The sequence below is a fragment of the Solanum verrucosum genome, unplaced genomic scaffold (assembly GCF_900185275.1).
Source record: "Solanum verrucosum unplaced genomic scaffold, falcon-dt-bn FXZP01000238.1, whole genome shotgun sequence".
NCBI lineage: Eukaryota > Viridiplantae > Streptophyta > Magnoliopsida > Solanales > Solanaceae > Solanum > Solanum verrucosum.
The window spans coordinates 463455-490529 of NW_026020630.1; the positions used below are offsets into that span (position 1 = coordinate 463455).

General features: G+C 34.6%; 3 protein-coding genes across 3 annotated transcripts; all 3 read left to right on the forward strand.

Annotated features, from left to right (window-relative positions):
- The first annotated feature begins 2093 nt into the window (after positions 1-2093).
- Positions 2094-9050, forward strand: LOC125811547 (beta-amyrin synthase). Its single transcript, XM_049491053.1, has 18 exons — positions 2094-2299; positions 3459-3644; positions 4240-4329; positions 4540-4737; positions 5069-5153; positions 5233-5399; positions 5533-5721; positions 5820-5933; positions 6030-6149; positions 6231-6353; positions 6449-6547; positions 6673-6729; positions 6901-6947; positions 7032-7175; positions 7257-7434; positions 7890-7970; positions 8072-8155; positions 8769-9050. The coding sequence occupies exons 1-18, from the start codon at positions 2099-2101 to the stop codon at positions 8889-8891; spliced, it is 2286 nt and encodes a 761-aa protein (XP_049347010.1). The 5' UTR covers positions 2094-2098; the 3' UTR covers positions 8892-9050.
- A 563-nt stretch (positions 9051-9613) lies between these two features.
- LOC125811848 (uncharacterized) lies at positions 9614-11301 on the forward strand. The gene is made up of 2 exons (XM_049491398.1): positions 9614-10398; positions 11115-11301. The coding sequence occupies exons 1-2, from the start codon at positions 9614-9616 to the stop codon at positions 11299-11301; spliced, it is 972 nt and encodes a 323-aa protein (XP_049347355.1).
- Positions 11302-20332: 9031 nt separating this feature from the next.
- LOC125811587 (uncharacterized) lies at positions 20333-26425 on the forward strand. Its single transcript, XM_049491107.1, has 8 exons — positions 20333-20502; positions 22487-22599; positions 23195-23266; positions 24302-24337; positions 24985-25030; positions 25359-25446; positions 26133-26190; positions 26319-26425. The coding sequence occupies exons 1-8, from the start codon at positions 20424-20426 to the stop codon at positions 26367-26369; spliced, it is 543 nt and encodes a 180-aa protein (XP_049347064.1). The 5' UTR covers positions 20333-20423; the 3' UTR covers positions 26370-26425.
- Positions 26426-27075: the final 650 nt, after the last annotated feature.

Here is a 27075-nt window from a genome sequence, read left to right on the forward strand (position 1 = left end):
AAAAGAACAAATTAAATAATTAAAATTTAGTAAAAATTGAACAAACTCGATTATAATCCACATTTTAGCCTATTTTAATTTAAATAATTTTTGGATGAATCAATAACATACATATTTTGATCCGTTTAAATTCAACCAAATTAGCTGATTTGATTATTTGGTTTAATTTACTTGAGATGACTATAATTTTGTCTTTTTGTTCTTATATGCCAAAGTTTTGTTTTATCTAAAAGAAAAAAATTCCAATGCGTCCAATAAATGGAATTTAGACCTTGTACAAAAAAAAAGAATAAGTAATTATCAAAAAAATTTATTATAGAAATTTACTTGTAATTATTCGATAAAGTGATCTAATTAAGTTAATATATTTTACTCATCGATGCGTAGAAAAATTCTATATGATTTTTCTAATCTTATAAGAGATTATATGAAGTATATTACTTTAGTTATTGTAATCTTATAATTAAGACAGTATATAAAATGTATTATAAATATGAAAAGTGATGGTCTCCTTTTTTTTTTTTTATTGGTTTAATTTTTGTGTAGATTTTATGCATTTTTAAATGACAAAAATAAATAAATAATACAATTGTTTTTGTTATTGACAAGGAAATCCGTAGCCATTGCGACGGGATCGACTCCTAGCATGTAGGAATTTTTGAACTCGAGATTCTTTATTTGAGAGATTAATTGCTCAATTAACTCGATCATTTTTGTATGTTATACATTTTTATATATTGATCCTGAATCTTATTAAATTTTTCAAAGTTCATCTATTTCACGCAGATAAGATACGTATATTACGTAAGAATTCATCATAGAAGCTACATATAACCGTACAAGCTCTGCAAAATCAAATACTCCGCTTTTATCATAAATTTAAAATTTTGAATCTATTATACCAAGCAAATAAATGCAAAACATGTGTATTTCTTGGAGATATAGTTAAGTACTCCTTCTGTCCACTTTTATTTGTCATGTTGCGCTTTTCGAAAAATCAATTTGACTAATTTTCAAAGTTAAATTAGATTACACTAATTCAATATTTTAAACAAAAATATTAGATATTTAAAAAATATACAAAAAGTACTATAAATTGTAATTTTTTGCATATCAATATGATGAAAAAATATATCGTAAAATATTAGTCAAAGTTTTTATAGTTTCACTCTAAAAAAAGGAAACTAAGACAATTAAAAGTGGATGGAGGTAATAATATGCATTTTCACATAAATTTTTAACTGCAAATATTTGTAATATTTAATTTTCACGTGTATTTATGTAAAGTAGAAACAAGACAAAATGAAGAATTCTGCAAGAAAAGGAATACTAAAAAATAAAGAAAAAGCCAGCAAATGGTATATATCTTTATCATCATCATAATGACGAAAAGAAAAAACTAGTAATTTGTATATTATAAATAGTTGCATAAAATCACTAATTTTTTTCAACACAAACATAATTTCTTGACTTTGCTTATACCAAACTTTATAATCCTATTTTTTTTTTTCGTTATTGCTTTATACCCAAATTCCTCCAATATAAAGAGCACTATAGTGAGTCTTTCACATAAAAAATAAAATAAAATAAAGTTTACCAGAATTTATTGTTCATTCCCTTTATACCTTACACTCTTTCAGCAGAAACTCCTCTTATTATTTAAGTGGAATTTTCACTCATTTTATTTCCATATCCAAGAACTCTACATATAATCCTAGTAAGTATATATAAAATTTTCCCTTCTTCATCACTTTTTTTTGGTCGAGAGTCTTTTGGAAACAACTTTTCTACCCTATAAAGATAGATAGGGTACGAAAGGGTGACATATATTTCAAATTTCATACTTTTTTTGTGAAATTACACTAAATATATTTTATTGTTGAGGTGGTAAACGTCAGGACGGAAGGAGTTCATTCGAACGAACAATCATTTTCCAAACATTATACATACAAGGTTAGTTTTTTGTTATATATATATATATATATATATATATATATATATATATATATATATATATATATATTATATAAATAGAAGATATTTTGACATATTTTTAATTATTCTTTTTAAAGCTAAAAGGTAGAAGAAGAAATTAAGGATGTGGAGATTGAAGATTGCTGAAGGGCAAAATGGGCCATATTTGTACAGCACAAACAACTATGTTGGACGACAAACGTGGGAGTTCGATCCAAATGCTGGAACGATAGAAGAACGGGCTGAGATAGAAGAGGCCCGTCAACAATTTTGGAATAATCGTTATAAAGTCAAGCCTAGTAGTGATCTTCTTTGGCGAATGCAGGTTTATAACCATCTCTTTTTTAAAGATTAAAATAATAAAATTAATCCACGAATATATATATATATCGACTCATTCCAATCTTTAAGGAAGAAATCACGATCACGATCCCAAATTCTCTTATCCCATTTAGAAAGTCTTTTGCGGACCACTCGTTAGAGGTGAAAAGAACCCTTACTCCGTCCTACACAGTGTATTATTATCAGTCCTATCAGGCAACATCTACCTACACAAAAGAATTAAATTGATGACACGACTCGTTTTTCATATTCTATATTTCGGTCCCAAATTAAATCATTAAAAGTGGGTGGGGTATATGAAAAAGATGTCCATTAAGACTTGAAAGACAAGAGAGAAAGACTAAAAAAATGAAGTCTATTAGAGGAAGACCCTAATATACTTTGTGGATTAGTAGCAATAATAAATAATATAGACCAACAACAATAATAAATAATATAGTTGTAATTCCTCCCTCATTAATTAATTATTTTGAGTTCAAGCTGAAACTGAGTTATCTGTTGGTTTGGAGGATGGTCATCCACACGGATGACCCGGGATTGATCCCCCTCAATGCCTTCTAAGTCGAACTTGTCGCATAGGGCTTGCCTAATACGGTTTACATCCCTAATAAGATTTGAAGGTTATTACACAGTAGGGAGTTTACCCCATGCGCACAAAGTGCTCACTCGAAGGATAGATGCTATGATAGAGGTTGTAGCGATTGCGATTTATACTAAAGTTCCAAAAAAAAAAAGAAGAACTTTATAACACACAACAAATCTAAACTTAATAGAGCCATAGGAAAAAAAGAAAGTTCTAATGTTCGATATCATCGAATGTTTGACTTCAAGTAGTGATTATTATTTAATAAAACTAAATTGAGTTGGTAGAGTCAACATGTTTTTATCATCCATTATTATAATATAGAAAGAAAGAATTCGGTCAAAGCTACGTTGAAATACTCTATACAATATATTCAAATTAAACATTAATGATTCGACCGCATTGCAGAGTAAAACGCTTCCTAAAAAATAATTTTATTCAAGTACTTACAAATGATAAAATCATAATAAGTGAAATTAGTAACCTGAAAAAATTAAGTAAAAATTAATCTTTTTTAGCAAATTAAATTTCACTAACAATTTTTTTTTATTTTTTACAGTTTCTTGGAGAGAAAAATTTCAAACAAATAATTCCAGCAGTAAAAGTTGAAGAAGATGAAGAAATTAGTCATGAAGTTGCTACAATTGCATTGCATAGAGCAGTTAATTTCTTCTCAGCTTTACAGGCTAGTGATGGTCATTGGCCTGCTGAAAATGCTGGTCCTTTGTTTTTTCTTCCACCTTTGGTAAGTTTTTTTATATTTACGTGATCAGATCACATATAAGATAATTATAAATAATTTTTTATGTAGTAGACGATTAAATTTGACCTTATCAAGTAAACAATATTTAACTTTGAGAGTACACATCTAGATAGTTTAATTTGGTATCAACTGACAACTAAACACTTTAACTCATTTCCAATGTCTCGTGGACATCTGATGATGCTGACGTGACACATAAATTTTGAAGGTTTCTAGATGATTATTTTGTAAGTTGTGTTCAATTGATACGATGGCGATGAGTTGAGGTATCTAACGTGTATACCAAAAGTTGGAGTGTTTTGTTGTCTGTTGAGGGCCGAGTTAAAGTGTTTATCTATGTATTAATCCTAAAAAAGCACTTTTTAAGTTTATTTTTAGATCTAATATTTGTTGGAATTTTTGTGAGTTTTCGCATAAAAATCTATATTTTGAGTCGAAATAATGAGTTCAGATGAATTTGTTGTGAAAACATTGGATCCACCCTTGATAGTAACTATCATAAGTTAATGTTTACTTCCTTTTCTTTGCATAATTGGAACTTGGATATGCTAAAGCTAATTTTTACCTTGAAATTCAGGTTATGTGTATGTATATCACTGGGCATCTTAACACTATATTCCCAGCTGAACATCGAAAGGAAATTCTTCGGTATATATATTGTCATCAGGTATACGACGTAATGTCACAATGAGTATACTGTTCTATCAAAATCTACTTTGTTGATTCCAAAAGAATTTAACTTATATACAATGGCGATGTGTATGAGTTAAATTTTAAAGCATCTTTATGTCACCAATATAAGATTAGTATAGATAGTGTACGATGTCATGAGTGTATAGAACTTAAACTCATTTCTGAATTGCTGACGTTGTTTCAGAACGAAGATGGTGGATGGGGTTTGCACATAGAAGGTCACAGTACTATGTTCTGTACAGCTCTGAGTTACATTTGCATGAGGATCCTTGGAGAAGGACCAGATGGCGGTGTAAATAATGCGTGTGCTAGAGCAAGGAAATGGATTCTTGATCATGGTAGTGTCACCGCAATTCCTTCTTGGGGAAAAACATGGCTCTCGGTATGACTATGATTTAACTTATATACAATGATTGTGTACAAAGTCTATATCCTATCAATATATTTTAACCTGTTATAACAGATAATGGATGGTTACGTATTTCATGTTAAACTAAGTGAATTATATCATTCCCCCTTGTCAAATAACCTTCTAGTGTCATGTATGCTTTCTTGCTATGTTTGCTCAGACTCTTCAAAAATGTCGTTGTGTGTGTGTTGGATCCTTCAAAAGTAGTGCAGTTGAAGGGTCTGGCATGGGCACGGCAACATTTTTGGAGGGTTCGAGCAACGTTGTCTTCTCGAGCTAAGAAATCTCCCCTTCTTTCAATCAGATTCTTGGAGTTTTTGAATGGATAGGAACCAATCCAATGCCACCTGAATTTTGGATTCTTCCATCTTTTCTTCCCGTGCATCCAGGTTGGTTAATATTTTTTTTCAGGATTTGCTATGCAGCATTTTGATCTACCTCGTATTTTGACACTTAACTTAAATGCAGCAAAAATGTGGTGTTACTGTCGAATGGTCTACATGCCGATGTCTTACCTCTATGGGAAGAGATTTGTTGGTCCAATCACGCCTCTCATTTTGCAACTGAGGGAAGAGTTATATGATCAACCATACGATGAAATTAACTGGAAGAAAGTGCGCCATGTATGTGCAAAGGTATGACTATCAAAGGTCGTTTGATTATTGACATAAAGTTCCCTGTATAACTTTGTTTACGAACCAAACGAGTCCTCAGTGTCTACATCATACCATCTTCTACAAATGCTCAAACACAAACTTGTTGCTGCAGGAGGATCTCTATTACCCTCATCCATTGGTTCAAGATTTGATGTGGGACAGTCTCTACATATGTACCGAGCCTCTATTGACCCGTTGGCCTTTCAACAAGCTGAGAAACAAAGCTCTTGAAGTTACCATGCAACACATACACTATGAAGACGAGAATAGTCGACACATCACCATTGGATGTGTTGAAAAAGTATGGCAACTAAATCATTTTGAACAGATTACAGAATTACCTGCATTTTGTTAATGACTTCTATTGTTAGACACTAATGAAACACTTGGATGGTGTAGGTATTGTGCATGCTTGCTTGTTGGGTCGAGGATCCTAACGGCGATTATTTCAAAAAACATCTTGCTAGGATCCCTGATTATTTATGGGTAGCTGAAGATGGAATGAAAATGCAGGTCTGTAAATCTGAATTATACTATTGGACAAACCAGAATAAGTAAGAATAGGATCTGTTGTTACTGAATAGGCGAGTATTTGTCGTTGAATTTCAGAGTTTTGGTAGTCAAGAATGGGATACCGGTTTTGCTATTCAAGCACTATTGGCCAGTGAGATGACTGATGAGATAGCAGATACTCTTAGGAAAGGACATGACTTTATAAAACAATCTCAGGTTTGGATATTTAAGTAATGAGAACTTTGTTCGAATGGTTTTGTTTCAACTAAGTCTTACACTGTGAGAGTCTTCTCGTAGGTGACGGACAATCCTTCTGGTGATTTCAAAGGGATGTATCGACATATCTCAAAAGGATCGTGGACTTTTTCAGATCAAGATCATGGATGGCAAGTCTCTGATTGCACTGCTGAAGCATTAAAGGTATCTCCAAATTCAATTTCTTGTAATTTGCTGACAAATGGTAAGATGATTGCTGGAAAGTTTGCCTAATTTTTCCTTAACTTTTGTTTGTCTAGTGCTGCCTTCTGTTCTCTACAATGCCTCGTGAATTAGTCGGTCAGGCAATGGAACCAGGGCGACTGTATGACTCGGTGAATGTTATTCTTTCATTACAGGTAAACACTGAAAGATGTGCCCTCAAATCATTAATCACTGAAGTTGTTTTCGGCTTTTGCAAAAAAAATCAAGAGAAATCTATATCTTAAAGTTATAATAAGATCCATTTTAAATAAAATCGCAGAGCAAAAATGGTGGTTTAGCAGCATGGGAGCCTGCAGGAGCCTCTGAGTATTTAGAGGTAACATTTTCTCTCCACATAAAATAGTCGTTTGATTTTGAGATTCACGATATAGGAATCTCTATCTCTTCACTTTAATTCAAGGTTATTAAACTTGTTCTACATTGGCAACCTTCTACATTTTTCCACAACATAAACAATAACTTTCTTGTTCTGTTTTATCCTTGACAGTTGCTCAATCCTACTGAATTTTTCGCGGACATTGTCATTGAGCATGAGTAAGATAACTTTAGTTCCTCTCTCTTTCCTTTTTCCTGTTAGTCTCCATTTTACAGCTTGACACTGATTAAATGTCAATCCAGGTACGTCGAATGCACTGCCTCATCAATTCTAGCACTTGTTCTGTTTAAGAAGCTGTACCCTGGACACAGAACCAAGGAGATTAACATATTCATTGATAATGCTGTTAAATATCTTGAAGATGTACAAATGCCTGATGGTTCATGGTATATTATATTTCTTTTCTGAGTTCTTGAGCTTACAACATATAGTTCGATAACATATGACACGAGTAATCATGTTAACAGGTATGGTAACTGGGGTGTTTGCTTCACATATGGTTCCTGGTTTGCTCTTGGAGGGCTTGCTGCAGCAGGCAAGTCCTACAACAACTGTGCAGCTGTTCGTAAAGGCGTTGAATTTCTGCTAAGAACACAAAGGTCCGATGGTGGTTGGGGCGAAAGCTACCGTTCTTGCCCAGACAAGGTAAAATAAAAGTAAAAGTCCTTCCTCAGGACTTCTCTGTCAGCACATTTAAGTTATCTGCATCTAAAGTCTGATGCATTATTTTTAAATTCCACACCCCTTCCCCCCGTTAAAGAACGACAGTAACAACAACAATGTCTCGATCTTTACATAGTTAGGGTCGGCTATCTGAGGTAAGATCCATCCTGCTTCATTTCAAACCATTCATTCCAATATGCAATGAATATAACACTGAAGGTTCTCAATATGAAGATAGACACTTAAACTTGGCCTCAATTGGCAACTGAACACTCCAAATTTGAATATGCACATCTAGACACCTCAACTCGTCTCCACTTTATCAGTGGAACATTCCAACTTAGAAAATGATCACCTAGACACCTACATTATGAAATTTCTAGTTAGATGACTGTTGAAAAGCCACTGTGACTGAGTTTTGTATTTGATCAAAACAGGTATATAGGGAACTCGAAACAAATGACTCAAATCTTGTACAAACTGCATGGGCATTGATGGGATTGATTCACTCTGGCCAGGTGAATTCCTTGTTACTAGTAGTAAAATGCTAAATTTATTCACCATCATAGTAAAAAAATTCTTGTTCAAGAGTTATTTACCAACTTCCTCATTTGGACAGGCTGATAGAGATCCAAGGCCCCTCCACCGCGCAGCAAAGCTGTTGATTAATTCTCAGATGGAAGATGGTGACTTCCCACAGCAGGTAATCACTCTGTAAATTACAAGCTAAACAAAGGATTGAAATGGACGGGATTTAAACAAAACGGATAGAAGATTCATATAGTCGATACAAACTAGTTTAAGATCGAGTTGTGTTTGATTGATATTGATTGTTAAAGCGAAAAAGCTCTTTCAAACTACCAAAAACTATATGTAAACAAAATAGGCATTACTCTCCTCGTCTCATTTTATTTGACACATTTTGACTGGACACGAGCTTAAGAAAGTAAGAAATACTTTTAAAACTTGTTGCCTAAAAACAAGTTACAAATATTTGTGTTCCTTTAAATCATCTCATTAATAACGAAAAAAGTTAGAAAATTTAAGCTAAATTGTTTCTAACTATAGAAATGAATCATTTTTTTTGGAACAGACTGAAAAGGAAAATACATCACATAAATTAGGAAGGATGGAATATGAAGTCAGTTTTATCATGGTCTAGTGTGATGTGTGAATTAGGCATACGTCACAAAACTCTATTATAGACAAAACTGTGCCCCACTGGCTCTCGAGAATTTCTCGGTTATAAAAAAAATAGTCTTATTATCAAAAGATTTGATATTATCTGACTTTTTTTTTAATACATTTATGTGCAGGAAATTACTGGAGTTTTTATGAAGAATTGCATGTTGCATTATGCAGCATACAGAAATATATATCCATTATGGGGTTTGGCAGAATACCGCAAAAATGTCCTATTACCATTAGAAAACAACTAAATATATACAAGTTTTCTATATAAAATGCAATTTGGTCCTTTTTTTGTGTTAATGTGAGTGATGTAACAAAAGTAAAAAATCATAGCCTAAGTTGTTTTTATTATTTTGTATACATAATTTGTGAATAAAGAAAGTTACATAAAAAAAATGGTCTTGTTTCATTCCCCCTCCCTCTTTTATTTCAAATTTTATCGTCAAAGGGTATGGTGGAATGGTAAAGGTTCAATGGGAGAAATTCAAGATTTTATCTTCTTGCATATCAATCGATTTTGTATTTTTTATGAACTAATTAATTACCTTAGAATGGTGCTCTCTTATTACAAAACAAACTCTACCTCGAGAAAACAAGAGTATCCATCTAATCATTAGAAAATAGTAGTACACATATTTTCACAATAGTCTTGTCTACATGCAAATCAATATTCTACAGTAGAAAATCATCTTTAAGAACATGTTTAATTGAGATTTCAAATATAGCAATATCTAAACATAACATATTTCCTATGTAAACGAATCATCAAAAGACGTATATTTTAATTAATTCAAAATTAAATGTACTTAGATAAAAAAAACCATAATAGTGAATAAATACGATTAAGTTATTTGATTTGATGAAATTATATATGTACCTTTGCTTTGTTTTTAGTTTCCCATGGATGAAAATTATATATTTTCACTAAACTTTTTTATTCTTTATGGTTCCTGCTATATTATCATCAACAATGGAGAAAAAAACTAAAATTCCGCCGGAGAAAAAAACTAAAATTCCGCCATTGATGAATGCTGTGAAAGACGAAAAAAACACTGAAATTACTCCTTCCTCATCGTCGTCGTCGCATCAAAGGGAAACAAACCTCATTGATCTGACAATAGACATTCAAATCAATATCCTCCACCGATTATCAATGAAATCCCTCTTTCAATTCCGATCCGTCTGCAAATCGTGGCGTACTCTGTTATTAACAGGTGAAATCGCCGTTCATTTGGATCAAGTTTCCGATAAGATATACACACTGACGACAAATGCTGGCGAATTGTGGTATCGCGGGATTCGTAGATTTAAAATTCCGATCGAATTGCAATCCCTAGAATTCATGCTATTGGAGCCTGTTAATGGAATTATCTGTATTATTGGGCCTGTATCTTCTCATGTTACTTTTGCTTACTTATGGAATCCTTTAACGAATGAATTCAAACATTTGCCTAAACCAAATGTTCAAATGGGATATGTTGCTGTTGGTTTTGGATTCGGATTTGTTCCGAAAAGCAATGATTACAAAGTAGTGAGGGTAGTTCAACATGAGAGGAAATTCGATTCGCATGCTGAGGTTTACTCGTTGAATCGAGGTTCATGGAGGAGAGTTAAAGATGATTCATGTTCGAGTAGTAGTGCCTGGATGAATAGAATTCTCCAAGGTGTTGTAACTGTTGATCTGGAGAATGAAGTGATTACTGAGGAGGAATGTAGGTACTTCGATCATGAAAATCACCAGGCGGAGGATCATAGGTACGTCTGAGGTGGATTCAGGATTTAAATTCTACGAGTTCAATTTTCTTAGTATTGAATACATTATATTTTTAATATTATGGGTTTGTTCTTGTCTATTATTCGTCATTTAGAAAATCTAAGAATGAATATAAGTTTATGTTTTGCATCGAACGTCACGGGGTCAATTGACCACTGTAACTATAATGGTACATCCTTCCCGGTATGAATCCCCTTTGTCGGAAATTACACTCCATATATAAGTTTAATGATAAAACACACACTTAAACTATCACCTTTTCGCTAGTTTCATACCTCAATTATCACTCCCTTTGTAATAAAACACACCTCGATGTTGAGTTGGACTACACACGCCTGTTGTCAGTTAGAAACAAATATTTGATCAACTCATCATCGAATTATGTTTTAATACCAAAGGGAATGATAGTTTAGGTAAGAAAAGAGAACAATGGATAGTTGAGGTATGAAACTCGCAAAAAAAGTGAGAGTTTAAGTGTGTTTTTAACTATTACTGTAACTCTTATTTTTTGTGTACATGTAGTAGATATTGAATCCCCTTCTCTAATTGTGTGTTTTGCTTCGTTATATTTTGAATCTCCTTAATGGCCACTCTGGTTGTTCCGTGGTTTATATGGCATTCTTTATGGCTTCTGGGATTCAGTTTGTTTGACTTGAAAAACGACTAAATGACTGTTATCCTTTATTTTATCTAACAGAAGGAAGCATTGTAGAACAAACACTTGGAAAGATGACAGAGATGCTATATTGTTGACTCTTCCTGTAGACGAACTGGTTTTATCCGAGAGACCACGTAGCAAGAAATATAGCTACAGATCATCAATAAAATTTAATTTTTCTGGGAGCCTTGTTTCACTCAGCAGAAATCATGACGATCTTGGCTAATAGGTTGGAATCCTTTTGAATCTTCTTGGTACTTTGGATTTAAGTTATATGCACTGACTACGTGAAAATCTTTTACACTGTCAATTCATAGTACTTATATACTCTTTGCATTTTGCTTGTGTTCCCAAATGTGTCTGGTGCATGGTGAAATCGCGGCATATTAGGCCTTTGAAGAGCAAATTTTTTGATACTGAGTAAGAAGCTTTTAGTCGCGTTTGTTCTGTTTAGCAGATGTAGCTAATGATCAAGAACAATAATGAGTGGCGCGACGCCAATAAGTATCATCGGGTTTCCTTTTGTAGTCTCAACTATTAAGTGTGAATTGAGGTTTTTTAGATTATAACAGTGAATCTTTTAGCACTTCTTGATGATCTTTTGATGATTGTACATACTTTAGTTAGTTAAATGGAGATTCGAAAAACAAATCTATGTGATCGACATTTTCACTTTGATAATTTACATGTTTGTTCTTGTAGCTAATACCAACTTGTATGGGACTGACGATTGAGGCCTCGGTGTTGTTCTTGCTTAAAGCCTGTTCTTAAGTTTTGTATGTTGTATTTTTATTTATTTTTATAATCCCAAATTCTAAAAGGTGGTAAAATCACTCACCTTGATTAATTAACCTGAAATATTAGATCCCCACATATGTGTTACTTCATACTATTACAATTTTTTTTTTTTTTAAGAATCAAAAGATTGGGTCGAGCCCATTTATTATAAAGAGAGCCAAACTTAAAGACTTGAATCCAAAAGTGACTCCAGCCCAACTCTAAAAAGCAATTACTAAAAACAAAAACAAAAACAAAAATAGACCAGCAAAACAGAATAAGAAAGTGCAGCCAAGAAGCAGTTCTTGTGACTTTGAAAAATTTCCATGGGAGAGATATGCAAACTGAATCGATGGTGAAAACACAATCATGCGGTCGAGTAGAGATCTACCTAGGGCGTTCACAAGTCCCACGAACACCGTGAGTTCATACTCAATGAAGACTTCTTCAACCATTAGACCGGGGGTTCCATGTCACCGATGGACAGCATCAATCTCTCGCATAAACTAATCGATCTTCTTAACTACGGAACGACCATAGGTAGTATCCATTTCTTCATCCCTAACAGGTTGAGCTCTATCGAAGCTAAAACCACTGTTTAAGACTCTGATTTGGAACGTATCCATTGCCAAAATTGATTCTCAGATTCAGGTAATATTTTCTTCAGCTTGCAAATCTGAGTTGTTGGTTTGTTGTATTGATTCCACCTGCAATTTACTCATCATTAGGTATCCTTTTCTTCATCCCTAACAGGTTGAGCTCCATCGAAGCTAATACCACTATTTAAAGACTCCAAATCGGTACCTTACGAGTGTTAACTTCGCAGAACGAGGTAACATTTTATTCAGTTGATTGTATTTGCATAACTGAGTTGTAGTTGTTGTTCGGTTGAATCCCCCTGCTATTTTGACATTTCCTTAACCTTATATTTGGTACCCCCAATTTTTCCAGTTATAGCATCGCCCTTCCAGTATTTGGTATCTCTAACAATGAATTAAAATATTTCACCTGTGTACCTGCAAAACTAAAAATTATGTTAGTAAAAAAATCTGCGACTTGATTGCCCTCTCTGTATATGTGTTTGACTTGTATGCCATTTTCTGCCAACATCTTTCTTATGTATGTTGTATCTACTGAAACAATCCATGGGGTTTCCCAATCTCCATCTAAAACCCTTTTACAGACTAAAGAGTCTGTTTCCAACACTACAGGTAAAACATTATGAGTACAACAATACTCTAGACCAAATCTTAAGGCTTTCATTTCAGCAACAAGAACTGATTCCCTCCCGATGTTTCTTGTCTCAACATACACAAATCTCCCTTCAACATCCCTAATACAGAAAGCACTAGAAAAGTTGCCTGTATTTACATCAAAGCCTCCATCAGAATTACATTTAAAGCCTTTTACAGGACATGCCCATCTCACTACCTTACAAGAGATCAATGGCCTGTAATTTTCAAAAAATTGGACCATTAAAGGCCATGTATCAGGAATATCTGCTAACCAGGAGTATAAAACCTTGGCCAACAATGATAAATTTCTGTTGATTTCCCCCACCATTCCAACAAAAGACATCCTGCCTCCATGTCTTATTTTGTTCCTTCTTTTCCAAAATTGCCATCCAATAAGACTAGGTACAACAACAATCAAAGGTTTGAGTTTAGGGGCACACTCAAACTTCCACCAAGTATCAAAGATTTGATTCATTTGCACTACAGGACATTCAATACTAGCAGCACCTGCAAACAAAGTCCATAGTTTTCCAGCATCAGGACATTGAACAAATAAATGTTCAAAAGATTCATGTTGATTACTATTGCAGCAACCACACTTCATTTCATTTACAATTTTGATTCTCACTAGTACTTCACCAATAAGAATTCTTTTTTTCCACAACCTCCACATGAAAAAGGAAATTTTAATAGGAAGACCTTTCTGCCATATGTATTTCACCACCTCCTGATTTGGACCTCTCTTTCTTAATGCCTCCCAAACAGATTTAACAGTGAATTTGCCTGTACTACTTAGCATCCACCAGGCCTTATCCCATTCATCATGTTGTCTAAGTGGCCCCAGTGCTTTGTGAATCTGATTCACTACTTCTTCATTAAAAATTTGCCCCAATAGGTCATTAATCCACCTTTCATGTATCATCAATTGATTGACATCTTCATAAGAATAATAATGGTGATCTGAGATGGGAAAATAGTAAAATAATGCCCCTAATTGAGTCCAGTTATCAAACCAAATGCTTGAGTGACCACACTTAGGTTCCCACCATATATCTTGATCAATAACATCTCTAGCTTCCAACATATATTTCCATATTTGAGTAACCCTTGCCAATTTACCACTTGTGGTTTATGTGATTTACAATATTTGTTCCATAAAAAATTAGCCCACAAAGACTTTTTGGTCCTAAAGTTCCACCACAGTTTTGCAAATAAAGCCTTGGACACATCAAACATAGACCTGAACCCCAATCCACCTTCATTTTTGGGCAGACAACAATCTCCCCAAACCACCCAGTGCTAATTTCTCCCATCTTCCTTGAAATTCCATAGAAACTTTGCAAAAATTCTATGTAAATCATGAATCACACACTTGGGAGGAACAAGAGAGGATAGAAGGTAGACTGGGATACTTTGTAGGACATTGTTAATAAGAACAATTTCCCCCCCAAATGATAACAGCTTGCTCTTCCACAGTTGAAGCTTAGATTGTACCTTTTTGATAAGTTCAACAAAGTGAACTTTTCTCTTTCTTGCATGTCCAATGGGACATCCCAAGTATATGAGAGGAAACTTTCCTCTAGCAAATCCTGTAATGTCTTCCACCCTTTGTATGACTCCTCTAGCAGCCTTGCTATACATAAAAAACTGACTCTTCTGCTTATTAATCAATTGACCAGACTCTTTTTCATATCTTCCAAGAGTCTGCATAATCAATCCCAATGAAACAGGGTCAGCAGATGTGAAGATAATAGCATCATCAACATATGCAAGGTGATTGATGTTGTCACTCCACTTAGGCATGCCAAAACTCTTGAACTTGTTATCCTCAAAAAGATTATTTAAAGCCCTTGACAACACTTCAACAGATAGGATAAAAAGAGCAAGAGATAAGGGATCCCCTTGTTTCACCTCTCTAGTAGAATGAAAAAAACCATGAGATTGTCCATTAATAATAATGGAATACCAGTTATTTGCAATTAACCTCCATATTTTATCTAACATCATACTGTTAAATCCCATTCTTCCTAAAACTTGAATTAAAAACCTCTAATCAACTCTATCATAAGCTTTAGCCATATCTAGCTTAATAACAACATTTGTAGGCTTTCCCCTCTTCCTTATATCTGCAATTATCTCCTGGGCTAATAATACATTCTCAGTGATACTTCTTCCCTTAATAAATCCAGATTGATTCTGAGAAATAATCTTAGGCAGCAATACCTCAAACCTGTCATGAATAATTCTAGAAATTACCTTGTTCAAGAAATTACTCAAACTAATTGGTCTTAAGTCTGAGAAAGTCTGAATAATGTCTTTCTTGGGAAGCAAGATCAAATTAGTATGAGTAATAGATTTAGGTAAAGTTTTACCTTCAAAGAAAGCCTGAACTATTCTGATATCATCAGGGCCCACAATATCCCAACAGGTCTGATAGAACAGCCTAGAAAAACCGTCAGGCCCACTTGTACTATCCCCATTTAGAGCAAATACTACTCCTTTAATCTCATCCTGTGTAGGTAAAATATTCAAAGATTGATTATCAGCTTCTGACACCAGCCTAGAAATATTTTGAAGCAGTGAATAATCCTCATCACTATTAGTAGCTGTAAATTGAGCTTGGTAGAACTTTATAGCTTCAGCAGTTAATTGGTTATCCCCCTCAGTCCAGCTACCATCCTCCAGTAACACCTTCTTCAACCCTAACCTCTTCCTTCTACCTTTTACCAAGCACTGAAAGAACTTGGTATTTCTGTCTCCTTTTGAAAACCATAGCATATTAGCTTTTTGTTTCCAGAACTCCTCTTCATAATGTAAATATTTCTTATACTCAGCCTGCGCTCGTTGAAGGACCACCCTATTGGATGCAGTAGGGTATTCTTCAAACAAATTTTCCTTCATTTTCATAATTTCCTCTCTAATATGAAGTTGTTTGAAAATATCACCAAATTTTTTCCTACTCCATATAGTCAAACTCTGTCTAGTTCTCCTTTGCTTAATTTCCAGATCCGTAAAGACATCACATGAATCAGCCACCCAATTGCTCCTAACAACTTCTTTAAAGTCCTCTCTACTAGTCCAAAATCTCAGAAACTTAAATGGTTTATGGACATGTTGAGTATCACCTCCACAAGTAACTAATAAAGGTGCATGATCCGATCCAGTTCTAGCCAAATGTTGGACTTCCGCATTCCCAATGGCATCCACCAGAGTCTGATTTATCACCACCCTATCTAGTCTTTTAAAAATACAGGCTTCATCAGCCCTCCCATTCCACCATGTGAAAGGACTTCCACTAAAATGAACATCAAACAAGTCACAAGAATTTATGCAAAAGGCAAAGTCCTCAACCTCTTGAGGATATACAAGCAGACCCGCAATTTTCTCTTCATCCCTCATGATAACATTAAAATCACCCCCTACAAGCCAGGGGAGAGTCAAACTCTGTCTTATTGAGGAAATATCATCCCACAAGCTTAATTTTTCCAGAGCAGAACATTTTGCATAAACTAGAGTAGTAACTAATTGTATATCATCTTCCAAAGTTAACTGTAATGTTAATTGTTGTTCAGAATCAGCAATCAGCCCAACATGAATATGGTCTTGTATAAATACCCATATCTTGCCATTTACATTATAATTGACATAGTTCATCCCCAACTTCCTTTTGAAGTTTTGAATATTCCTTGTATCCTGAAAGGGCTCCAATAGTGCAATCATGAAGAACTTGTGGTGCCTATTTAACATTTGGACTCTGTGAAAAGCCTTATGAGTTCTCACAGATCTAATGTTCCATACAAGAGCTTTGTACTTCATTTAACACCTGATTTTGCCCCTCTCTTCAGTGAGGTTCTTGTTATCATACCAATGTTTTCTGCTTTGATGTTCTCCCCTTTATTTTTGCCTTTTTTACTTTTTGTAACTACATGAGGAGACAACCCTGCCTCCACTTCAACCATTCTGGAATTTACATCATTATTGACCTCTTCCTGATCCTCCACCCCATCTATACTACTTTGCAAAGAGTTACTCATTCTATCCTTATGTAAACACTGATGTGCTACAATTTCATGCAGGACCTGCATAGGAGAATCTTTCCCTGAATAAGGAGTCAAAGCAAGATGTTCTTTGCAATTCCCATTTGCATCCATTGACATATCTAAAGGACTTGCAGGTACCATCTGAAGTGGTATATGATATTCAACATCAACTATCTCCTTCATTAAAACAATCTCAGTTGATACATTTGTAAATGATGATTGTTCCCCTTCATTTCTTTCTCCTTTTTCTGTAGTCCCAATAGATGATTGATCTACATCATGACCAGTAGTGTGACTGCCATTATTTGCCATTATCTGCCAATTTTGCTGAGCATTGCTATTTGTGTTCTTTTCCACCTCATCTTGTCTTGTGTGTGTGCATTGTCCATCATCTAGAGTACTACACGTATTGCTACAAATATTGCTGCTATTAACATCATTAGAACCAGGCTTTTCTTGATCAGTCGTTGTCACATCCCTCCTTGTATCAACTTCGCTCTTTGATGAGAGATTAAAATTACTTTGTTGGGGTCCCTCCTTATTTGATTGTTGCATTATAACATGTTTTGACTTGTCTACCTCAGGATGATCTTGTTGTGCCTCTTCTGCCAGACAGTCAAAATGATTACCAGTCATCACCACTGTTGTCCCTTTGGAATTTGTAGCCTGTTCACCATGTTTATCTCCAGTCCTATCCATGATGAAAGTCTTTTGAGTCGGACACCACCTTTTGACAAACCTTTTATAACTTTTCTGATTGTATCTCCCTTGTACCTGGTGCTGAGGTATTTCACCTTTCTCTTGATCCTCTTGTGCTTTCTCCTGCTTTAATTCTGGATGGATAACTTTATATTCTCCTTCATTGTGTCCTTGCAGCATACAAGTGCGACAATATTTAGGCAGGAAATCATACTGGATCTTGATCTGCTCAATCCTTGCGGATCCTGGGCTGACTACTGCAATCTCCACCCACTCAGAAAGTTCGGCAAGAAGATCCACTTGAACCTTTACTCTTGCACAACTTGGACGAGTCTTGTTAATGGTTGCCGAGTCCAGTTGCACTGGCTTCCCCACAGCCGATGCTAGTGAGAACAAGGCTTCTTTACCATAAAAGGTGGGTAACAAATGTGGGAAAGAAATCCAGGCCATAGCTTGAGTGGTTTCCTCATCTGGTTTGAATTTGGTATCGTAAATTAGCGGGCGCATTTGAAATGCATATCCATCTTTATCAATAATGTAATAGGCATTTTTCGACATTATATTAACGAAATCATCCATTCGGTTTAATCGAATTAATATATGTCTATTCCTTAGAAAGCCAATATTACATTCTCCTTTGATATGTAATTGTTTAGGAATTTGAACTCTCAGATCATCTAGTTCTGGCCAACCATATGAAAATTTTCCAATCACTGCAAATTGTAAATTTTCAGTCACATTCATTCTGTCCACTTCCTCCTCCGTCCATGTGATTCTTGGTACACCCTCTACATATTGAATATGTTTAATTGGGATGAGATCTACCTCATTGGGTTGTTGATGCTTTGGACCTTTCAACAGATCCGCATATTGTACTTTCTCCGTAGGCAAACTATTTGGAATGTTAGGTAACTGAGCATTGATCTTAATGGCATTAGGATGTTGAAGAATTGGGAATAAAGAATCAGAGAGGGCCTGACCAGCAGTAGGTGGCTCGCCGCCGGCCATATTGGCCATTCCGGTAGCTATAAGCAAGATATTAGGGTTTACGCAAGAGAGAGAAGAGAGTTCATACTATTACAAATATCTTTCACTTTATTTGCCTTGTATGTTGTATTTACATCTTGAGAAGTGTGTTTTTGTTAAGAACTTCATATGACTATTGGAGATAATATAATTGAGTCCCAAGACTTTAATAGAACGTGGTACTTCATTGACGATGATATATACAACGGCTACTATAGCTCAATTTCAAACAAGTTGGGGTCGGATATTGGAGCTCTTATAGAACAACCTACAAATTTTTTTCCATTAAACCCCATCAACTCATGTCTCATACCTTACGATGGATCATAACAATTAAAATCAAAAAAATAGGCCTCGCAAGAAATAGAAATTTAAGAGCCTGTTTGGATAATTATATCCATTACATTAATATGTTTCAAACTAGAAAGAAACGAGGCAATCAATGGGGAGGTAGAAGTCTGGTTACATGTTTGGTCGAATTCAGTAATTATTGTTTAAATAATGTATTTGTTTTATAAATCGTTATATATACATTAAACTTAGAATTCAATTATTATCATTTAAAGCATCCAAACATGTAATCTAGTGATCAACAAAGTGAGTTGAACACTACGACTTCTCATGTTCTAGTCTCCTCGGACAAAGCTACCTTATATCTGTTGTTAGTGCTCGGTGCATGGTATTTAATTTAGGTGAGCGCAAGTTGGACCGAACAAAAAAAAGGTATTATCACTTAAAATCGTAAGTTTAATCTAAGATGCGCGCAAGCTATCCTAGACAAAAAAAATTATTATCACTTAAAGGTATACTTTTAATTTTGATGCGCACAAATTGACATGGACAAGAAAAAAATTATTACCACTTAAAGTCGTAGTTTATAAAATTCGAATCCAATAAAAGAATTAAAATTTTGATTCCGTCTCTACGATAGACAGTGGTGTTTCTATAAGGAGGAGGAGAAAAGTGGGTGTGGGGTAGGGATTATTTTGTGAGGTGTCTTTTTCATATTTTCTTCTTTGCTGACATGTTTTTATTTTATTGGTCTGATTTGTCACATATGAAGCAAATGATGTCACACTAGTCACTAGGTAATAACCAAAATTGAGGGGTCGAAATGAAAATTAGAGTAAACTTTATTGTCGTTTATGCATTTGGCTAATAATGTATTTATTTTCGTTTTCCACTTAACTTGAGTAATTCAGATTCGCATTACATAAAAATCATTAAATTAAAAAGCACTTACCATAACATTTCATCATTTCAATCTAAATTTATTTCGAATCCTATACACCATTCTTTTTTCCTTTTATTCGATCGTATCTTGGAATAATCTTTCGATTATTTAAAAAAAATAAGTTTTCCAATTAATTTTTATATTTTTAATTAAATAAATAAAATAAAATGCACGTCCAAATAAAGATTTCAAAAAAGCCCCATTACTTACTAAAATTCAAAACTCGGCCCAAAAGTTTCACCATATAGGTCGAAAAGCCCTTTCACTTTTATGCCCTCAAGATTTCTTGATTTCAGACCAAAAGGAGAAACAGAGAAGAAAACAGAGAGACGCAAAAATGGGATGGATCGGAGAGCAAATCGATTCGATAAAGTCAATTCAGTTCAGACAACTCGTAACTCAAGCAATCAGTCTTGGTTCGTGTTCATCTTTTGTCCTTTTGTTTCAATTCAATTCAATTCATTGAGCTTGTGTATATATATGGATTGTTTGATTATTATTTTTTTGATTCAGTTCTGTGTGTTTTTGGACTTATCAATTGATCAATCAATTGCGCTGCTGTATCTATTGTGACCCATTTGGGTTGACCCGTTTTGATGGATTCAGTATTTAGAATGAATTGACTGTTTTTTGCTGGCTGTTAACTTCTGAAAAGCCTTCATTTTCCCAGGATTTGGATTATTTTTTTTGAAGAATTTATTGGGATTTCAGACTAGGAGGCTGAGGTTTTTTTTAAAAAAAATAAATTCTCTTTCGGTGTTTGGTTGAGTTTAAACTAGGTTGTTTTTTGTGAGGATAAGTATCTTTTTTTGTCTTGATTGTTTCATGGTAAAAAGGCACAGCCTGGTGTGTTGCATTTATGCGGGGTTCGGGGAAGGGTCGCACCCCTAAAGGGTGTGTTGTAGGCAGCTTACCTAGATGCGCAATGCCCAAAGACTCCCATTTCTTTCTTTCTTGGTCAACAACCAAGCACATTTCCAACAAGTCTCTCTTCTTTTTTTGGGGGGGGGGGGGGGCAGACAAATAAAATGGAATCTTACTATTTATGAAAAACAATTCATTTCTACATCAATGGCGGATTGTTTCATGGTGTATTTTAAATTTATAGTGTTTTGCTTTTAGTACCAAAGAAACCAAATTTATATGTTTATTTTTGATTGTTGAGCTAAGTTCAAGGCCAATGACCAAGTCCAGTTAGTTTTTAAGCTTGTCTAAGACATCCCATGGAAGTTAAGATGAAGTAGCTTCTTGTTAGGTGCATTTATGTGGTTGCTAACTGTGTCTTGAACTATTGCTTGTTTGGGTTGTGCAGTTTGCTCAGAACTAGGCTACAAGAAGTCCTATACCTTACTCTTCTTTATGTAATTATTCAAATTATATGAAATGAAGTATCCCATTTTGTACTCATTGTCTTGAGGTGAATTATAGAGCATGAAATAGCTGTGTTCTCTTATTAACTTATTGCCTATAGGTTCACATATTTTATGTTATAAAGCTGAAAGATTTATCCCCAAATCAAGATATCTGTTCTAGTCAGTGTTAGCAAAATGAGAGAACTGTTTTATGCATATTAGTCGTTTTTTTGGCATTAAAAAGCAAGAAATAACTTAATTGTGAACGACATGGTTGAATTATATTTCCATGTAAGATACTATGAAACTTAACATTGCCCATGGAAAAAAGTGATTAGCTTAGAAAATCATCTTCTCAAATAATTAAATGTGCAACAGTGCAAGTATGGAACTAATGCAGATGCGAGCTGAAGCGAACGTCTATTCTCTTCTCAATGATTTAGTGTCTAGCTTTGGCTTTGTTCTTGGATTATACGAGCTAGAAAATAGTTGGACTTCTAGTTTGGGATAGAGGGAATATCTAGTGTGCATTGATTTGAAGAATTGAACTTGAAATTCAGTTTACAAACTTTTCAAGAAGTGTTTCTTTAAGCTGCTTTTGCCAAATGAAAGTTGGCTACTTTGGGAAATAATTTCAGACTCAATTTTTCAATCTTTCAACTCAGAATTGACTTCCTGAAAACTTTTTGAAGAATAGAGTATCAGAGTCTTTGAACAATTTGAAAACCATAGTTTCAAATTTGTTAGAACGCTTTCTTCTTTTCTTTTTTTTTGGCAAAATTAGTTAAACCCCACACTTCTTGAAAAAATTGATATTCGAACTGAGTTATTCAATTTTTTCAAACAAACACTGAACAGCCTTACATGCAGATTTTTTCTGATTTTTCTCTACCGCTTGCAAAAAAAAGTTCATTATGAAATGTGAAATCTATATTCATTTCTTCTGATGTGTGAAAAAGTATGAAAATGAAAGTTGATGGATTTTGTTCTTTACTTTGTAAAAGTTAATATTCTTTATTCTGACCCTTCTTCACATAATCACTTTCAGGGATGATTGTTACATCAGCACTTATAATATGGAAAGCGTTGATGTGTGTAACTGGCAGCGAGTCACCTGTGGTGGTTGTGCTCTCCGGAAGTATGGAACCTGGCTTTAAAAGGGTGAGGTAAAGAAACTTGTTCACAAGAAAAAAAAAGGAGGAGTTGGGGATGGGAGAGGGCATCTAAACAAATGGATAACAGCAAGCTGTAGCTGGACTTGTTTCTACTTCTTTTACTCCGTTCTACTCTGTTTCTTTATCCTTTGCTAAAGATTCTTTACTAGAGGTTAAATACTAGAGGATATTAGGGTATGAAACTAAAGAAAGGGAGTCAAAAAAAGATTAAAAAAAGTTTGTGGTTTAACTATCTTGTATATCATCTAAATATGCATAATTTATGCTAGATATATCTTCTTGTATTTGGCTTATTGCTGAATAGACTTCAGGGTTTCTGGTTTCAGTAGCAACTTGTTGTTATTTGAAATAAATAATGAGCCTTCCTATATCTAATGTTGTGCAAAGGACGCCTTTCATGTGTCAGTGACAGTATGATCCTGGTGTCTTTCTTACTATCGAGGAGAAACTCAACTGAGAACTCTCCTGAATTCCTTTTCTTTTCGTTCCACTATAGTGAGAAGCAGAAATACTTCTTTAAGTGGAGTGTTAGTTGCTCTTTTGACTTTGTATTACTGAAAACATCGTCTACTTTCTTGCAGGGTGACATTCTTTTCTTGCATATGAGTAAGGATCCTATTCGTGCGGGAGAAATTGTTGTATTTAATGTTGATGTAAGTAGTGCTTACCAGCATCTTCTGTTTTACCTATTTTCTGCTCGAGTTACTTTGGCTTTTGAGAAGATAAACATACACGATAAACAATATTTCTTTGTATTCTCAGCTCTGCCAATGCCACTTGGGAGTTATTTATGTTCCCATAGAAACAGCTTGGCACCTTTTCACAATTTTATTTCGTCCACAGCAACAGGATTAGGCACATATTATTTTGCTAATAATCAATTTTGTTTTGGCCCGGGAGGGGGGGGGGGTAGGGGGGGTACAGAGCTCTAGAAGGAATAAAATTCATAGAATTGGTCTTGATGTACAGTATGCTGAATTGTGTAACCCAACTTGTATAAAGGTTTACTAGAGGTGGGTAAATATATATATTCATTTAGGTATGCATCACCTTTACATGTAGAATCTTTTATCTTGAGTTAAGCACGTGAACATGTTTTTTTCTGGGGGTGAGACTTAAATGCAGGAGCTCAGTTTTACTATGATATCATGTTATATTGAGTGAACCTCCTCATCTAAAAGCCTAACTGACGAGTGACGGGAGACTTCTACTTATTTCATTTTAGATTTGCTAGCATGCACTATGAAATAAGTTAATGAAATCAATATTGAAATCTTTGTCGAGGAATGGGATGGATGGAAAATTAGGTATCTGATGCTAGGAAGAAATCATCAAATAGGATGCGAAAGTCTATAGACCTAAATCAATAGATAATAAAAAAAAATGGCAACCATCATTTGAGAAGATTATAGAATCCTAAGTGTGATATAAGCTCTTGAAACAAATGGCCTCAATCTCCCCCCACCCCAACCAAAAAAAAGGACTTCGTCTCTAATAGTCCAAGATTGACGTAAGGAAATAAAATGTTTCATTGAATAGACCCCATTCAGTTTTGCTCATAAATGCTAGTAGTATCTATTTTATTGATTGGACTTCAAACTGTCAAAATCATCTAGCTGAAATTTATACTGTCATTTATATTGACTTCGAAATTTACTAATGCTGATGGCATTTTTTTTGTTGCACAGGGACGTGAAATTCCAATTGTTCATCGAGTAATAAAGGTATGTTGGGAAGTTTTCTCTCTATACCAAATTTGCTTTCATCTGGTTGTGCTTGATTATAATAACTTGGTTGCCTGCATCTAATGTTTCTGTGCACTGGTAGTAAAACAAGGAATGTGCAATTAATTATCAATATTTGTCAAGGAAAAGAGGGATTTAAGGGACTGATAAATAAAAGCACATTCTGAAGTGACTAAGGTGATAGAATGACCCTCTTTCCTTAACTAGATTTAGGGTATGCAACCAATCAGAGTAGGCTCGGTTTGGAGCCTGACTGATGATTTGCCATTTCTCTCTTTCTAAAAAAGTAAATTGGAGTCATATACTGCTGATGAGTCTAACCGAGAATAGACAATACATTTCACAAATATTATCAGCAACTTCCTGTATCATTTTCTGCACGTGATAATTCAATTTGTAATACAACTTTGTTATTTACTTCCAAACCCAACCCAAGTACCAATTCTCTGAACGAAAAGGGAACAGGAATTAAAATATTGTTGAATAATGATATGATAAGAAGGCACGTGTTTCCTGTACTTAACTAATTTTGGTTGTATCCTACATTTGCTGTCTGCCCACTTTTTCTTCCTCTTGGGTAAACTAAACCAGTTTACCACCATTATTTCTTTATGTTTCCCTTGTAGGTTCACGAGCGCAAAGACACTGGAGAAGTTAACGTCCTTACAAAAGGTAATTTTATGATGCATATTAGGTAGAAGTCAAGGATGTGTTGTATAGATCCCTTCTTCTCTCTCTCTCTCTCTCTGCATTGAGAATCGGCTTATCATAAATATATTACAATTCATAAGGTGCAGATCAATCATTTCATACTTTTCCATGTAATGAAAAAGTTTTACTTCAGACCATAATCTCTCTGCTCTGTTTGTTTGTACTTATTAACTGAAAAAGCCTTCTGTTACTTGCTTGTCCCCTAAATATTGTTAAGCGAGGTTTTATGGTTCTTAGTCCTCAATGATGACTATTAATTTTCTTTCTTGTTTATGATTCATATCTTTAGGAGACAGCAACTCAGAAGATGACAGACTTCTATATGCTCAAGGTCAACTCTGGCTGCAACGTCATCACATCATGGGGAGAGCTGTTGGGTGAGTTGACAGTTAGATCTGCTCTTTAGATATTTGGTTTCTCATTTCTTGAGGTCCTCTGCTTAAGAGACCTATCAGCAGTTGTTAGGTTGTGAGGTCTTCCAGTGGTGTTGCCTTGGTTAGCGGACTTGGCGCTCATTCCCTTCTATGATTTATCTTATTTGAATATGCACCACTCTCTTTCGGTTCTACTCTATGCAATATTTCAAACTCCAACAACTAATCCATTATAAATTTGCAGAATTCATATTGTTAATCATTTTCCGTTGGAAAATTCTCCACGTAAAGTAAACTTGTCACAGAAGTTATCATTTTTTATGCCACTACTTTCCATGCTAGGGGAGTTCCATGAACCTGTTTACAGTTGAGAAAGAATTGAAGTTGTCACTCCTCTATCTCTCCTTTTTTCATTCTTTTTGTAGTACTACTTTTATTGTCAGTACTTCTCTTTCTTCAATATTTCCATCATTGCTTTCAAACCTGTTCTGGAAAACGTTTTGTCTTTGAGGCGAGTCTATCAGGAACAACCTCTCTACCTCACAAAGGTAGGGGTAAGGTCTACGTATGCCCCACCCTCCCTAGACCCCACTTGTGAGAATATACAGAATATGTTGTTGTATTCAGCCCCCCTTTGTGTGTAGCCTATTTGTTCCTTGTATGCTGAACTACTTGCTTGTTAATTTCAGGTTCTTGCCTTATGTTGGTTGGGTAACGATAATCATGACTGAAAAACCTATTATCAAGGTTTGTTGTCTATCAAACTTCTAATTCTGCTTTTACATTATGCAGTAAAGTGTTTTATAAGGTTTACTATCTAGGTGCAATGAAATTCTAATGTTAAGACTCTTTTTTTTCCTTTCTTCTTATTGCAGTATATATTGATAGGTGCATTGGGATTGTTGGTCATCACATCAAAAGATTAGTGGACAATGGCTTCCTTCATATCACTGGCACAAATTTAGAGAGAAACTATGTATCTGCCATTTTCAAGAATTCGCCCCCCCCCCCCCCCCCCCCTCTCCTTTTGTGTGTGTGATTTCGACGTGGCATGTGATGTGTGGATAACGTACAAGTTGGGGTTTTCAAACGCTGCTGCAAGCTTCTGCCCCGAGCAGAGCTTGTTACTTAAGTTGGGAGGAGGGTAGAGGGGACGGACTCATACTCTCTGGAATTTTGAACCTATGCAGCAACCGGATAGAAAATTGAAATGAAAATGTAGTTCCTCTTCTGGGATTGTTAAATAATATAGAAGAATTTAAAAAATAAAATGACACACTTCATAACGTCTCTTAGGTTTCCATTTCAAAAATCATGTATATTGCACGTATTATTTGTTGTGACAAAAACTCATTTGAAATATTAACATGTATTATTGTTATACCATTGATGGCAAAGTCAAAATGGGATTTGTAAGGGCAACTTTTTGTTTCTATAATTTGGTTAATATATTTTTTAAATCGTAAATGTAAAAGAGCTACCAAAACTATTATCGACAAAAGATTAAAAGTAAAAATAAATGAAGTAACTATCCCATGAAGGTAAAAAAAAAAAAAATCAAAAAAATATATCATAAGGGGCTCTAAAGTTTTGCCTATTTACATTTTCAATCAGAATAGTTGTTTGCAGATC

What these genes read in the sequence shown, in the direction of transcription:
- LOC125811587 (XM_049491107.1), top strand. Translation starts at nt 20,424, where the DNA reads ATGGGATGGATCGGAGAGCAAATCGATTCGATAAAGTCAATTCAGTTC. An exon ending in TGGAACCTGGCTTTAAAAGG is followed by an intron (nt 22,600 to 23,194) that starts GTGAGGTAAAGA and finishes ACTTTCTTGCAG; the next exon opens with GGTGACATTCTTTTCTTGCA. An exon ending in TTGTTCATCGAGTAATAAAG is followed by an intron (nt 24,338 to 24,984) that starts GTATGTTGGGAA and finishes TTTCCCTTGTAG; the next exon opens with GTTCACGAGCGCAAAGACAC.
- LOC125811547 (XM_049491053.1), top strand. Translation starts at nt 2,099, where the DNA reads ATGTGGAGATTGAAGATTGCTGAAGGGCAAAATGGGCCATATTTGTAC. An exon ending in GGTATATATATTGTCATCAG is followed by an intron (nt 4,330 to 4,539) that starts GTATACGACGTA and finishes ACGTTGTTTCAG; the next exon opens with AACGAAGATGGTGGATGGGG. An exon ending in TTTTCTTCCCGTGCATCCAG is followed by an intron (nt 5,154 to 5,232) that starts GTTGGTTAATAT and finishes ACTTAAATGCAG; the next exon opens with CAAAAATGTGGTGTTACTGT.
- LOC125811848 (XM_049491398.1), top strand. Translation starts at nt 9,614, where the DNA reads ATGGAGAAAAAAACTAAAATTCCGCCGGAGAAAAAAACTAAAATTCCG. An exon ending in CACCAGGCGGAGGATCATAG is followed by an intron (nt 10,399 to 11,114) that starts GTACGTCTGAGG and finishes TTTATCTAACAG; the next exon opens with AAGGAAGCATTGTAGAACAA.